The 16,756-nt window shown below is 39.7% G+C and overlaps 1 protein-coding gene across 1 annotated transcript; it reads left to right on the forward strand.

The window, feature by feature from the left end:
- The first annotated feature begins 256 nt into the window (after positions 1–256).
- On the forward strand, positions 257–16,251 carry LOC138974304 (hexokinase-4-like). The gene is made up of 13 exons (XM_070347018.1): positions 257–520; positions 852–878; positions 2,094–2,187; positions 2,655–2,757; positions 6,966–7,098; positions 7,565–7,713; positions 10,565–10,786; positions 12,095–12,250; positions 12,940–13,052; positions 13,911–14,069; positions 14,226–14,365; positions 15,157–15,458; positions 15,825–16,251. The coding sequence occupies exons 3-13, from the start codon at positions 2,105–2,107 to the stop codon at positions 15,909–15,911; spliced, it is 1,647 nt and encodes a 548-aa protein (XP_070203119.1). The 5' UTR covers positions 257–520; positions 852–878; positions 2,094–2,104; the 3' UTR covers positions 15,912–16,251.
- The last annotated feature ends 505 nt before the right edge of the window (positions 16,252–16,756 follow it).

Raw genomic sequence — 16,756 nt, forward strand, 5'->3', positions numbered from 1 at the left:
GTTATCTTTTAAAATGTAGAAGTTTTATTTTTCTCTTTTTTATTTCCTTTTTAGTGAATCCCTCTTTACGGCGAGGGCTGGATGCAAAAACACCAGACCATTCCTCAATGTATTACCTTCGTTAACTAAAGAATTGTCATTGTCATTGTCATTCTCTCTCTCTCTCTCTCTCTCTCTCTCTCTCTCTCTCTCTCTCTCTCTCTTTCTCTCTCAGTCAATCCTAGTCTGAGTAAATAGTTATGTCTCTCGCTCTTTCTCACACTTTCTCTCCCCCTCCATCACATATTTCATATTTTTCCTTATGTTTCTTAAGGAACGGAAGTGTTAAAATGTGAATGGAAAACAGACACGCCGAAATACGAATGCGACGTTCACAATGGTTTCACGCATGGCAATGTCATCAGAGATCGTCTCACGCTCAAGATTCCTACTGTCAGCAACACATTCGCTGGGTTTTACTATTGTTCTCTTCTACCTGCCAGCGACACAGACCCCCAAGCATGTGAACTGACTGTAACAGGTATTATATGTTGGCACTGCTTACCTTAGTTGTATCATCATCATCATCACCATCATCATCATTGTTGCCGTCGTGTGTGTGTGCTTACGTGAGTGCGTGCCTGTGCGTGTGCCTGTTTATGTGTGTGTCAGGACAGGTGTTGCCGCAAAAAAGATATATAGAAAAAGAGAAACAGGAGAGAGAGAGAGAGAGAGAGAGAGAGAGAGAGAGAGAGAGAGAGAGAGAGAGAGAGAGAGAGAGAGAACAAGAGAGACAGGCAGCCAGATGGGGGGTGGGGGCGGATGAGCTGAATTATATTTGTTTTAAAAGTCTTTTTTTGTTTCTTAAACAGCTGGCAAACCCTCCACCAAACAGGAAGGTACACTCACGTGTCTGTGTCTGTGTCTGTGTGTGCGTCTGTGTATGTGAGTGTGTGTGTAAGTTTGTGTGTGTGTGTATGTGTGTGTCTGTTTGTGCGTGTGTATATGTGTGTGTATCTGTGTGCGTGTGTGTGTGTGTGTGTGTGTGTGTGTGTGTGTGTGTGTGTGTGCCCAGAGTTGTGGACGTGGAGAATAAATTAAACTGAACAGTTATGGGTGGAATCTTTGATTGTTTGATGTAAAAACGATAATGTTAATAGTATGACTTATGGAAACTTTTGAGGGACTTTTGTACTGTTTATGTTTACTGTGCAGTACCCGGCGAAAGAAACGCAACTGATTGGTTCCCACTGTGGCAAGGGATTTTTCGTCATTGTCAAATTGTCGTAAAATATTAACCAGATAAGGTACATCAAAAAGGAAGACAGATTCGTGGAGGATATTTTACTGGCTGTACGATTAGTGCATATTATCTAATGGTTTTATTTTTGTATAAACAGTGTTATTCAGGGTAGGGGTCAAGCGAGTCGTATTTCAGGCGAACATGTCACCTCGACACGCTACAAAAATCGTGCAAATGCATATTTTTCAACCAAGTAAAGAGAGTTGTGGAGGAAATCACGACTCGTTTGACCCCTACCCTTTATAACACAGTTTATGAATTAAAAAAACAACAAAAAAAACAATAAAATAATATGCACTAATCGTAAAGCTAGTAAAATATCCTCCACGAATCTGTCTTCCTGTTTGATGTACCTTATCTGGTTAATATTTTACAACAATTTGAAAATGACGAAAAATCACAAGCAACAGTGGGCGCGAATGAGTTGCGTTTCTTTCTCCGGGTACTGTACAACGTGCCTATTGTATTACATGTTGGGTGTTCGCACCAATGAGAACGTTCGCTACCTCAGATCTTTCCCGGCTTTAATAGGAGCATCTTTTTACTTGGACATTTACCATAAATCATTAGTGTTGATACTTCTTTGCAATGAGGGCCCTAGGGAATTGTGTGCTGTTTGGAGCCACCTACGGAAGTAATGTGAAAACAATGTCCCGAATCAGCACATGACATAGCGAGTCTGTTGATGTTTGGTATGTGTCCAAGTGGAACAATGTGTTATCCCACGTGGAATTATGACGAGAGGTGCTGAACAGGATGTCGTACAGACGAAGGCATTTTTCTTTAATTTGAGATCATGTCCGTTAAACAGATGATAGCAACATGATATGGTTGGTCGTCCTGCTCGTCATTCCAGCAGCAGCGGCTGTGTTGATGTTCTTCCTCTACAGGCGGCGTCGCTCGAGGTGAGCTTGTTCAAAGGAGCCCTGCATGACGCTTCCTGAAACTGTGTTATCAAGCACACGTGCTTATTTGTGGGAGTGTATTTTTAATCAGGAGGCAGCTGTATGATTTGTTTGTTGACCAACTCCAGCACTGGAAGAACACCATGTATGAAAGATATTCTTCCGATGTTCAAAAATAAATGTTTAGTACATAATGAATACTAAACAATATAAAAGGTATATTGGATGTACAGGAAAAACCCAGAGTTTGCATAATAAACGGAGAAGCCCACAGCAATCGCTTTTGAAAGCTGATCACGACTTCACCTTTTGAGTACGAAGGTCTTTCAGATGACATTAATGTTTCATTTATGCTTTGTATATTATAAAAACGTAATGTTCATTGAAGATTGGACTTGATCAAACTAGTGTAGATTTACCGATGCATACATATACGCGTGTTCTTGGTTTATCATATCGGTTTGCAGAAACAGACAATCAAATTCTCTCGAGGATACAAGTGTAGATGTGCCGCTGATTGCAGGCGTGGATGGGCAAAAACCAGTCTTTTCACAAATGACAGACAAAAAGGTGAGTGTTTACTCTCTCGTACATCAATCCAATTTGTTTAACAAAAATTACATCGCAGGCATCTTGCAATCTCAAAGCAGTGACTATGTGCTGCCAATGTTCTTTGTTCCTCAAATCTTCAGTGCCAATATTTGCTCAGAACTAGAAACATTATCATTGGTTTAAACACAATTTTATTCAAAATACATGACATGAAACAATTGACAAAAATGCAGCTAGGACACGAACTCAAGCAAATGCTTATTTGACGTGACCATAACAATGCTAAGTTACACAAGTTTTCATGATGGTGGACAACACAATTATTAACCAGAAGAACAAAATGTAGGAGGGGGGTATGGGGAACTTAATCAAAACAGGAGGATTTACAGAGAGAAAAAAAGAAAAAAAAAGAAGAAAAAAAAGAAAAAAAGTGAGACTATGAATGAAGCGCGTGGGACGAGAACATCGATGCCGAGACATGCAATAAGTAAGTAGAGGTTACACGCCGAGTCTCAGTGATTATTAAAAATAATGGTCGAAGTTAGCGGATCATGAAAAATGCGAGCTTTGATTATTAAAAATAATGGTCGAAGTTAGCGGATCATGAAAAATGCGAGCTTTAGCGAGCTTTTTCATGACCGCGAACTGAGACCATTATTTTTTATAATCACTGAGACGAGGTGTGTAACCTCTTTATTCCTCCTTTCTTCAGTTATTCAAAGAAAAGAGGTTTTTTTTTGCGAAAGTTTGATCGAATCCTATTCACTCAACCAGTCAACCTGCGCAGGCGATCGATTAATGCGCGGTTGTATAGTTCCGTGCAAATCATTCCATTCTGTTAACACTTCTTGTCAGTTTTCCTATTTTGGACTAAAATCAAGTACACAGATATGCTGTTATTCTGCTGTGGCGGCAAAGGCAGATATTGTGTGTTCTGTATATGTTTTGGTATCGCTTAGGATAATGACTGTTCTTTCGTCAAATGGGACTAGCAGACGAACTTTTGCACCCGTGTTCCAACGTTAAAAACTGTATGAAGTTCAGTTTTCTGGGGAAAATAGTGTATGAAACCGCTTTATGTTGTTTAAATTGATGAGCTGTGTGCATTTGGTTGCGTGTGATCTGTTTATTAAATGAAATATTGTTGAAAACTGACCGTCGGATTGCAGTCTGTTGTCGAAGAAACTGAGTGAAAAGAAGGGGAACTACTCTTGTCGCTAGACAAAGTATGAGTTACTTGCCTTGCGGGAAATTGCTTGTGATGAACGTTTGAGCACGGCAAACTCATGGATTTTATATGAAGATTCATGTGTTCAGGCCTGTAGTTGTTAATTTAAATGCGGTATGTTTGTATTGTTTGCTCCAGAGATGTATACTTCGTACGTTAGAGCGTTCGGAACTTTTCAGTCGCAAAAAGTAGTACCGAAACAGAACAACTTCTCAACCCATTGCACTATCGAGGATTTAGGCTGTTGCTGGGTCGTTATTTGTTTGGTTGCTGGATCATTATCGAAAAATAACTACCCCTACAAGTTTACAGAGGTAAAGAAGCAGAGGGGGGAATAAATGCTGTTATTCTGCTGTGGCGGCAAAGGCAGATATTGTGTGTTCTGTATATGTTTTGGTATCGCTTAGGATAATGACTGTTCTTTCGTCAAATGGGACTAGCAGACGAACTTTTGCACCCGTGTTCCAACGTTAAAAACTGTATGAAGTTCAGTTTTCTGGGGAAAATAGTGTATGAAACCGCTTTATGTTGTTTAAATTGATGAGATGTGTGCATTTGGTTGCGTGTGATCTGTTTATTAAATGAAATATTGTTGAAAACTGACCGTCGGATTGCAGTCTGTTGTCGAAGAAACTGAGTGAAAAGAAGGGGAACTACTCTTGTCGCTAGACAAAGTATGAGTTACTTGCCTTGCGGGAAATTGCTTGTGATGAACGTTTGAGCACGGCAAATCTAGATTCAGAAAACAACCGAACTCATGGATTTTATATGAAGATTCATGTGTTCAGGCCTGTAGTTGTTAATTTAAATGCGGTATGTTTGTATTGTTTGCTCCAGAGATGTATACTTCGTACGTTAGAGCGTTCGGAACTTTTCAGTCGCAAAAAGTAGTACCGAAACAGAACAACTTCTCAACCCATTGCACTATCGAGGATTCAGGCTGTTGCTGGGTCGTTATTTGTTTGGTTGCTGGGTCATTATCGAAAAATAACTACCCCTACAAGTTTACAGAGGTAAAGAAACAGAGGGGGGAATAAGTTCAGATAAATGTACATTGTCATGGAGAGGGCAGCATAGTTCGTTACGAATGTATGGAAGAAAACAACCACACACACACACACACACACACACAAAAGAGAACAGCAAAACAAAAACAAAATCTCAATTATAATTATTACTTATGTTAATATGTAATTGATGCAACAACACTGAGAGGCGGGTTTACGTTCTTCTGCACACAAACATACACAATACCAGTACGTGGGCTAATCCTTCAAGTTAGTCGACCAGATTCAGCAATAAAGTATTGGACCGACTCAAAAATCAATGTATTTATGCGAAATGAATGTTGCTCGCTGCCTCTTAATAATGTTTCCACGTGTCTAAAATTGCCAGGCAGTGAGTTAATTGTGGACATACGAGCATTTTCAAACAACGTGCAGTATAACAAGTAATGTTCAGCTGTTTCGTTCCGGTTACCGCACGCACACTTTTAAATGGCGTTTGCATATATCGGAATTAAGGTTACTCATGTTTAAACGCATTCTGCTGTGTTGTATTTCTACCTGTCTTTTTCCAAAATAACAATAAACTGGTACATAATAATGAGGACTTTGTAAATAATGCTTAAACTCGCTAATTGAGTTTGTGGTTTTAACCACATCAGGCAGATCATTCCATAAAATTGTAGTCGAAGGAACGAAGGATGTTCGGAAGATTTCTGTCCTGTGCGCTGGTACAAATCTTTCAAGTGGTCGTCTTCTGTGATAAGGATTTAAGGATGAAACTAGTGGTGGCAAAAGGTCAACTAAATATAGGGGACATTTACCATGAACCATTTTATGATATAAAATCAATTTATGTTGTCTTCGGCGTTCCTTTAGACTACAAAATCCGCTTTCTTTGTAAATATTACCATGACTAGTTCTCCGCACACCGCCAATTATAATAAGTAAAGCTTCAAGGTGTAGTTTGTCCAAGGTATCATTATTTTGAGTAGAGCTAATCAACATCAGGCTCAAATGAACTCGCTGCGCTCAAATATCAGTTTGCGACGATTCCTGACTGTCAATCACGAACATTTGCATCAATGGCAAACAGATCACAGGCACACCAAAATATATATCAGGAAAACCATGTTCATAGCATGTAAAGTATTGATCGTTTTAAAAGTCTGTCAACATGCAACGATAATTAAATCAATAAACTGTTTGTGTTGTTATTTTGAGTGCATAAAAGGGCTTGTCTTTAGAATAAAGTATATGTCAAGGGAGTAAACTGGTAAGAGTTAACATTCCAATACATTCCAATACATTAGTCACCCCGATACCCCGAGTTGTCTTTGATACTGCGGGTTCAGTTCTTTGAAACTCATTGCCAAATTCCTAAAGACTTGCCTGCCAGCAATCCAACATTGAAAAATTATGTATGGCCCTTATATTCAAAGATTTGTTTTCCCGTTGTAAGCAGCCGATTTGAAGATATGTTGCTTTACTTTCTAAATATATGGTTATAGCACAACATTGAACCGAGTGTTTCACCGGTAATAACGAAATAGAGGTGTGCTTTTTAAAAAACATGTATGCATTTTGTTGAGAAGAGGGTTTCTGTTCATTACTGATTTGTCTGTTAAGAAATAGGGTATGGTATTATCATTGTTACGCATACTAACGTTCAAAATGTTACTTCATGCTCATGAGAGAGAGAGAGAGAGAGAGAGAGAGAGAGAGAGAGAGAGAGAGAGAGAGAGAGAGAGAGAGAGAGTGAGAGTGAGAGTGAGAGAGAGAGAGAGAGAGAGAGAGAGAGAGAGAGAGAGAGAGAGAGAGAGAGAGAGAGAGAGAGAGAGAGAGAGAGAGATGAACTTCGCAGGCCTAAACTAAATAATAAATGCGGTACAGTTCATGTTAGTTTGCCTGTATATAGATGTGTTGAACTTAAGGTGATGAGTTTGTTGTAAGTGTGTGGTAATTATATCTGGGTGTCATCTTTGTGTATCAAGTTGGAGGAGTTCGTGAAAGGTTTCCAGTTGTCAACACAAGACTGCAGGGATGTGATGCATCATATTGAGAAGCAGATGGACAGTTGCCACACCGACACTGATGTTTACCGTAGACCTCTTCCACAGAAGAAAGGTAAATTGATCTACATGCTATGATACTCGCCATGTTTCAAGGCATTGCGGAGGGTAAATACCCCTTCAACATAAAATCTAAAATTAGTAATGCTTCTGCTCAGAAAACACAGATTCTTATGAATGGTCTGAATGTCTACTTTTAACTTGCATCTTAACACAGAATGCAATGGGTTTAAAGAGATATTGCGGTGCATGGATAATTTGTTTTTAGTTTAAAAATTGTTGTCCATTTTTAGCCGATTGTAACAAAAGCACATTTCATAGTTGTTGCCATCATAATCATCATCGTCAGCAGCAGCAACATCAGCAGCAGTGTGTTCATATCCGCAAACATGAGACAAAGTATAGGCACTTCAGTCAGTCATTCTTATTAGAGTAAAATATGTCAACAATGTGTGTTCTGTCATTAAAATGCTTAACCTAAATAGAACCTGATTTCGAGGCTCTTAGAATGTATGTTGCAGTTACCGTGAATTCTGCTTTTCTGGTGGTTGACCTTGGCAGTGGCAATTTAAAGATTCAACTCGTCAAGTTTAAAGCTAACAAGAAAACTGATGTACGTTCTCATCACTACAACATACCACAGAACACTCGACAAAGCACAAGCATACAGGTGACTGCATTTTGCACAGTTTTTGTGCACCTCTTTACTGTGGGTAGATTCTTTTTACTAGAGTGAAATTGTAACTGTATGCTGTGATTTGCATTTGTTGTTTCACGTGTTCAGGCTATTTTTTTTTCCTTTGAAACCTGAATCTTTACTTTTCATTTTGTTTCGTCACTTTTAGACATATGGAAGTAGACTACGGTTGAATGTTTTAAATATTGGTTACAACACCTGTGAGCAAAGGTGAACAAAGTGCAGGAACAAAGTTTGTTTTTAGTGTGATGGGGTGGAAGGAGGAGGATGTGATTGGTTTGATGTAGTAGGGAGGTGATTGTAGTCACCTAGTAGAAGTAGACCCCGAAGTAAGGAGCACACCATGTGGGTGCCTCTTCAGTGTCTTACACTGAACGAACATCACTTGCTCTCGTTTTGGACTTTCAATCACATGTAGAGAATGATAGACAAGAGTTCACTGGCACGGACCAACGTCAACGAATCACTTGATGCAACATGAAACTCTGGAAAACCATGTCTGTCGATTCACATTTCTCTTTATTTTCTATTCCTCTCTTCTCCTCACCAACCCAGCCCGAAGGCCGGGAGGCCACACCAATAGTACAATGCAGTCTACATCAGTAAGTCTCTATAACAGGGTACACAACAAGTACGTCCTCTCGGTCTCAGATAGTTCTCAGTTCTTCCCAAATATCTCACACGCTATCATGTACATAGAAAAAGGTGGGGTCAAAGCAACCAATCAGAAGTTAGCTAACAAGACTGGCATGGCATCTCATTGGTCAAGCAAGTAAACAAATCACAATCTTATGTAACCGAGTGCCAATTTACTTTACTCTTTCTTACCGAGCTCAAACACTCAAGCAAACAAGTTATATTACCAGGTTCTTTTATTCCATACGATGAAATGGGGAATGTGTGGGATAACGGGGGTTTACTTTCAAATACAAAACTTTCAATGTATTACTATAGGACTAAACAACTCCAAAAAAAAACAACGCTCTCAACTCTTCACTCTAAAACTACATTCTAAATTCTCCCTCTAAAGCTACCCTTTAAAAACACACTAAATCCTTCCCCCAAACTACACTCTACTCTAAATCCTCACTCTCAACTTTAATCCAAAAAACCACAATGAGACTCTAATCTAAAACAAACGAAATCTAAAAAACAACCTAAAAACAATTCTTCAAAAAAAACCAAATCTACAAAAACTCTAACAAAACCTGACCAAAATCCCTCCACTAAAACTAACTGCTCCCCTCTAACGAAATCTAGTCTACAAAAACCTAACGAAACTAAAACCCATCTAAAAAACCCGTCTACTGAACCCAGCTAAAAAAGAACTAACTGAATCTAACTACACCCCTCTAGAAAAGAAAAGACCCCTCTAAAAAGAACCCCGTCGCACGCTCAGCCATCCTGCAAAGCACAGAATGTACGCCGTAAGCATACGTTAACAAATCAACAATTTCAACTACAACAAACGAACTCTTTGAACAACAAAACACATCATTCCTACCAAATAACATGCCTACAATACCGTTCTCTCAAACAACGGTTTTCTAAAACATTCAACAAAGAAAAGTCTTCCCTAACATTCCAACTCACAAAACAATCTTCATAAACATTCAAATAAATCCTCCCCAAGCAGCATACTATTCTTCTCACTGCTTACCCATTTACAGAAAGAAAATTGTATTAACCTACCAGCAAAAGAATTCCTCACATCCCAAAGGATTTCAGCCTGTGACAAAACATGTCACACACCGGCGTCAAGAGAAACACACCACACAAAATATAGGTTGTCTTCACTCCAAAGTTCCAAGCAAAAAGACAGTTTTAGCGGCCACATCCTGCGCGCCGCTGTCACAAGGTTAATACATATTCGACTCGAGGGGTGTCGGGCACCCCCACGTCACCTTCAACTATTCAAATTTACATCGCGGCGGAAGGAAAAGGGGAGATGGAATAAAGCCACCTGTCAATTGTTTCTTGTTCACAAAAACATTAATCACAAAATTTACTCCAGAGGCTTGTACCAAAAAAGCGATCGTTTTACCTATGCAAATTTTAGAATCGGCTCTTCCGCGAGACCAATTCAATAGAAACAAAACACAGTCTCGGAAACCTTAATGGATCCCCGATAGTACAGGTTTGAATCCTCGATAGCACAGAGGTACCACGAGTTCACACGGATGCACAAAAGTGCATGTGTACCGTAACTGTCGTTCCCAAGCTCACACTATTTGTTTGCATGTATGATACAGGTACAAATGTGATAATTGTAGGCTTATACTAGTGATTACTGTGTGTGATACATGAAATGTGATTTCGCCCAAGCGCAAGACAAATTCTTCTATGAAAATTGAAGCCAATAAAATTTGAGTTGAGTTGAGTTGAGCTGACTTACACAAACACACGGCTGATCACGCAACCTAAAAGAGGAAAGCGACATTCTAACACCCTCTTAATGAGGCTTTGATCTGAGCTTATCAAACAACATCACCAAAACATCTTCCGGGAATCTACCCCCGGCTCGGTCATAAAATTGCGTAGCTGACAAGCTGCAAGCCCGTCTCTCTCTGGGAGGGCGGCTTGACGTCAAAGGAACAAAGACTATGAGACTTGTGGACACAGACGACTAAGCGCGTTTACGATCTTCAGGTGTCTGAGCAAATCGAAAACATAAAGCGATCGGCAAAACTTACACAAGACAGAAATGACAGACAAATATTATAACGAATTAGTAGCCAGTTTAGCACTTGGCTACATTAGAATTATTTTTTAAAAAGATAAAAAAAAAAGTAGTTTTGAAGCTGGTTTCCTGTGTCTTTTTCAGCTCTTTGGGTTCATTGAAGACTGCGTCAGGAAATTTGTCAAAACCCATAACATGTTGGGCAAGAACTATCGAGTGGCTTTCGTCTTCTCCTTCCCATGCAAACATAGTCCAGATCTTTCACAGGCTGTCCTCACCAAGTGGACCAAAGAATTTCACTGCGGAGGATTTGGCAACAGGGATGTAAGGGAGCTACTTCAGCAAGCTTTGCCGCAAGACAAAATGGTGATTCCTTTAAACACACATTTGCACACACACTCTCTCTCTCCCTCTCTCCCTCTCTCCCTCTCTCTCTCTCTCTCTCTCTCTCTCTCTCTCTCTCTCTCTCTCTCTCTCTCTCTCTCTATCTCTCTCTCTCTCTCAATTTATCTTTATATCTATCTATATATCTATCTGTCTATCTAAACTTGGCCAACAAATTATTGCAACAATTTTTGCACGCTCAGAAAAACGTTAAACCACAAGCCATTTTAATTTAACTTTATATGCTGGAAAAGGTAATTATGTCTACTGTTCATATCATTTGTTCGATCTGTGGTACTTTGTATAGGCATCCCGTGGCAGTCTGTCAAACAAGGTCACCCCTAAAATCGACCTGACAAAAACCAATGCCCAGTATTTTAAAATCTGCCAAAATTCAGAATGTGCACTTACCAAACAATGACAACCATTGGAAAGGCCATTCAATTTCATGTTCAGAACATTTTGTTTCATGCACCTGACTTCTCTAGTCTTTATGTAGCTTTTTGTCAAAGGCGGTAGGTGTCAACCGTTTCAGAGACCAAAAAAGGCAAGTTTTGCAGCCATGTTTGAGGGATCTTCCACTGAAAGAGCCATATCTGCTTTGGTTCTCAATGAATTGCTTTAAACAATTCAAAAGTTATGACCAATAAGCTGACCAGAATCTGTATTTATTTTTGTGAATGTGTATACTAAACGTGTCGTATTACCAAACTTTTCAATCAGTCCATATGAAGCTTATATAGCGCGTATTCCGAAAGACCTAAACAAATATTCTTATTAATTCACACACACCCTCTATCTATCTCTCCCTCTATCTATCTCTCCCTCTATCTATCTATCTATCTATCTATCTATCTATCTATCTATCTATCTATCTATCTATCTATCTATCTATCTATCTATCCATCTATCTATCTATCTATCTATCTATCTTTATCTCTCTCACTCCATCTATCTCTCTATCTATCTCCCTCTCTCTATCTATCTATCTATCTATCTATAAATGTCACACAAAATGAATATTTGGTATTTGCTTTCAATGCGCAACGTTCAACCGCTAGTTTAGTATTATATAGACAAACTACAAACGTTTTAAAATGAAGACACTCATCTTAAAAGAACTTAACGTTCATCTTATAGTTTTTATGTTACATCTTATGGCTATCATGTGCCTTTTGTGTCTGATATTTACTCACCATAATGTCGCATTGGTCGATATTCGAGTCATAGTTAATGATTTATAAAGTACAACCTACATAGAGTTTCCTCCTGGTGTAATGTTCTGCACAGTCATGCGTCCTGGATGTGAAGATCGTTGTTAACGATGCTGTCGGTGCACTAGTCTCTGCTGCTCATGATGACCCCAGCTGCAAGCTTTCCCTCGTCGTGGGTAACGGATTTTACATCTGTTACATCAACGAACAGGGGGGCAATGGAACACAAATGGTAAAAATTGGACGTCTTGCGAGACATAGATATGTTTCTATTTTTGCTACCAATGTGCGCAGACACAATGATGGTCATGATAACAAATGCAATCGCTAAGTAAATGGGGGAGTTGCAGTGTACTCACAGTCAATTGCTCTACACACAAAACTCATCCGCAAAACTGTAGCTGATGAATACAGTGTTCGATCTTCTCTCTTAAAACCCAACAGCACCCGTGCTTCATTGATGTACGAGTTTTGGGACGTTTACTTGTTTAAAACAGTCAGTTTATCTGAGATTAATGCTTGGAGCCTATTTTCTGTAATTTGTTTTTTCATTTTCTTTTTTTTCATTTGTAACGAACAGGCTCACACAAATAACTGAGCAGATTGATTTGAAAAGGTCAATATGTATTTAGATTGAGGAAGCTGAGACTGCAATACAGGATAAGCCGATCGCTTCTACCTAAAACTAGGTGCAACGATTTTCATTCAGTTAATAGATAAATAAATTACCAAGAAAACACACTAACATAATTATCATCGACTTACTTGATAAAGAACTTGCTGGTAATAAACACGGAGAAAAGTCAACAAATTACACACATAATTTAGCTTTGATGTTTGTGCGTTGCAATTAAATCAATGTATAAGAATTGTGTACAGGATAATATGCTGTTTATGTAGTAAATGTATCCTTTACTGAAGGAATTCGTGAAAGCGGAGATGGGTGCTCTGAGTTTAGGCGATGGTCTTGCCAGCTTCACAACCGAATACGACAAAGAGCTCGACAAGTTTTCAATGGACCCGGGTGAACAGATGTATGGGGATTATTTTTCTTGTATTTAATTATTGTTAGTGTGACTATGATAAGCTTCGTATATTGAATTGCAATTAATAGCAGCGTGTTTTGTGTTGCCATCTTGCCTACTTTTTGTGACACGCTTTTCCACCTTGTGCAGGTATCAACTGCGTTAGAGTATATCACAAGAAAATTGGGCGTTAATTGAGATGAGTTACGCGACCAAAAACAAATTAAAAAAAATATGCAATGGGTCTGTGGACTGCTTTCAAAATGCTATATTATGCGCACATGCAAATATTACTTTGATTATTGTCCTGAATTCAAGCATGTGTGTGTGTGTGTGTGTATGTGTGTGTGTTTGTGTGTGTGTGTGTGTGTATGTGTGTGTGTGTGTGTGTATGTTTGTGCGTGTGCGTGAGTGTATGTGTGCGTGTGTGTATGTGTGTGTGTGCGTGTGTGTATGTGTGTGTGTGTGTGTTTGTGTATATGTGTGTGTGTGTGTGTTTTTGTGTATGTGTGTGTGTTTGTGTGTGTGTGTTTGTGTGTGTGCGTGCGTACGTGCGTGTATTGGGAAGTGGCACAGTTTTCTTGAAGCATTTGTTATCAAAGAAACTGTCACGAGTAAGATGGTTGGCTTGTGTGAAACAAATTCATGATTTTGACACAGAAATACAATAAGTATTGCAAGTAACACCACAGGCTGACTATTCTGATCATTGTTACATTCATATGCACGTCTGGTTTTTTAAGGTCGTGTTTTGCTTATTTTCACAAGGTAACATAACTTATATGCTCGTGTATTATTTTGGGTTTCTGACACAATTGTGTAATTTAGCATGTCGAGAATGATTGCCTCATTGTTTGTGTATTTCAGTCTGGAGAAGATGGTCAGCATCATGTACCTTGGGGAGATCTTGAGGCTGGTCCTTGTAAAAATGTCAGAGAAACGCATGCTGTTCATTGACAAATTTGAATCTTCGAAGTTAAAGGAGAGAGGAAGTATTGATGCCGACGATGTCTCCCTGATAGAGAAGTAAGAATTAATCTGTTCGTGTTAAAAACAATCCCTTCTGACGAGAACGGCGATATTATATTTTGTTCGCTTGTTGACATCATTGAAATTGTTCCAATTCTTTTTGTGCTTGTTGATAATGATTTCATGATTACAACAGCTACATTTTTGTTTCAGCGACACGACTGGAAATCACTCTTTCACTAGATTTGTGTTGGGGAAGTTAAATCTGCAAGATTGCTCGGAAGAGGACTCAAGGATTGTTCGTCACGTGTGTGGAGTCGTCTCTGAACGTGGAGCTTTTCTCGCTGCTGCCGGTACGCTGTGTGCTCACAATGTGATTACTTGGTCACTGTGGAGGTTGAATTCTTACAGTTATAATGTACCTGAAATCAGATAACTGGGTTTTGCTGATTACATGTGTAGATTAACGTAGGGAAACACACGCACTAGCAAATAAATAGTAGCGCTGCGTCAAAACAAATTTAAAACGATAAATATGTATTTTAACAATCGTAAGTAAACGGTCAAGCAAGTAGACATTCACACGCAAATCATTAAGCAAACCAGCATAAGGAAAACAAAACGTGTTTGTCATATTTTGCCAATCTGTAGGTGAAATCTAAAGTTGATCACCGACAACTAGTGTTTTTATTTTGTTGTCAAATGTAGGGAAGGCCGAATAAATAAAATAAAAGACACAGAATGAAACGCTTGCGAGATATTTACCGTTTAAACCTAAAATACAACTTTCAGGAAGCTAATTTTTCTCAAGTTCAGTGTTACCTCATTCCAACACGAATGCCTGACCATGACCATTATCACGTGTATTATTTATCTGTTCCACATAATAAACTGTCTATTTTAATGCTGTCTATATAATAGACATAGTTAATAATAATAAGACAGTTATCTACTGAACAGTCTACTATCCTACGGGCTAGGACATTTTCTGTTGCAAAATACAGTGCCAAACAGCGTCATGCACATTGTCAATGTTTTATTTAGTACAATGTCACAAATTCAGACTTCAGATCTAATGCATAATTATGTGCCCATGCCTCATCAGGGTATACATTATGTACGGTCTGTGTATGTCCCTGTGCAGGTCTGGCAGCATTAATCAATCGCATGGACCAGCCTGATATGACAATCGCAGCTGACAAGCCTGATATGACAATCGCAGCTGACAAGCCTGATATGACAATCGCAGCTGACAAGCCTAATTTGACAATCGCAGCTGACAAGCCTAATTTGACAATCGCAGCTGACAAGCCTAATTTGACTATCGCAGCTGACAAGCCTAATTTGACAATCGTAGCTGACGGTCCGTCTCTGAACATCTATCATCCTCGCTTCTATGGCTTGATGCAATCAAGGACCGAAGAGTTGGTTCAACCAGAAAACAAGGTGAGCAATATATATTATTTTTTGTCTTGTTAGAAACAAAGATTCTGCTTCAGTCTGATCAATTTCAGATTCGTCTTTGTTGACCATGGTTGGAGGCCCTGTCTGTCACAACAAGCAACTTGCGTCGATGTTGTCAGTATTTTGACAGTGTTCTGTAAATAACGAGGTAAAGGTAGTCATGGTTTTAAGAACAATTCATTCAGTCAGATCTTGACCATAAAACGCATTCACACTTCTGGCATTATACTTGTGTCCTTTTTTTGTTCACACGTACATTATCAACAGATTGTTATGCCACTTCAATCTTGCATTTTAAAAAAATTATCTTGAGTGAAACTGATTAAATTTGTGTTTTTCATGTTGCAGTTCAAACTCGTATGTTCGCAAAATGCAAGTGCCATCGGGGCTGCACGTGTAGCAGAAGCCCTTCCACGACCGCCACCTTTCCCTTAGTATGCCTGGTGTGTGCGTGTAGCAGAAGCCCTTCCACGACCGCCACCTTTCCCTTAGCATGCCTGGTGTGTGCGTGTAGCAGAAGCCCTTCCACGACCGCCACCTTTCCCTTAGTATGCCTGGTGTGTGCGTGTAGCAGAAGCCCTTCCACGACCGCCACCTTTCCCTTAGTATGCCTGGTGTGTGCGTGTAGCAGAAGCTCTTCCACGACCGCCACCTTTCCCTTAGTATGCCTGGTGTGTGCGTGTAGCAGAAGCCCTTCCACGACCGCCACCTTTCCCTTAGTATGCCTGGTGTGTGCGTGTAGCAGAAGCCCTTCCACGACCGCCACCTTTCCCTTAGTATGCCGGCTGTGTGCGTGTAGCAGAAGCCCTTCCACGACCGCCACCTTTCCCTTAGCATGCCTGGTGGCTCTTCCACGACCGCCACCTTTCCCTTAGTATGCCGGCTGTGTGCGTGTAGCAGAAGCCCTTCCACGACCACCACCTTTCCCTTAGCATGCCTGGTGTGTGCGTGTGTCTCACAGTCAGTAAAAGCGACCAGTAGGTTTTACAAAGTTTCCAAAAACAATGTGTGGTTTTTCTGTTCAATATATTTGTGTTTTGTGTAGCTTTATTGTTCACCAACACGGGATAATGGGTGCCCATCCTGATTTACAAAAAGCCGTTTAGTCGTACTATATATGTCTGTGTAAGCTACATGACGGTAACGTAGTTGACGGGCGCTTGCATTTCAACTCACGACAGAGCCAGGAGTCACCGGAAGGCCCTGCCAATATTTGTTTCGTAGTATGCTCCTGTGGCTGAAAATCATATCAACATTTGGAGTATTTATTTGTTTCTCTT

Source organism: Littorina saxatilis, linkage group LG8, assembly GCF_037325665.1.
Source record: "Littorina saxatilis isolate snail1 linkage group LG8, US_GU_Lsax_2.0, whole genome shotgun sequence".
Taxonomy (NCBI): Eukaryota; Metazoa; Mollusca; class Gastropoda; order Littorinimorpha; family Littorinidae; genus Littorina; species Littorina saxatilis.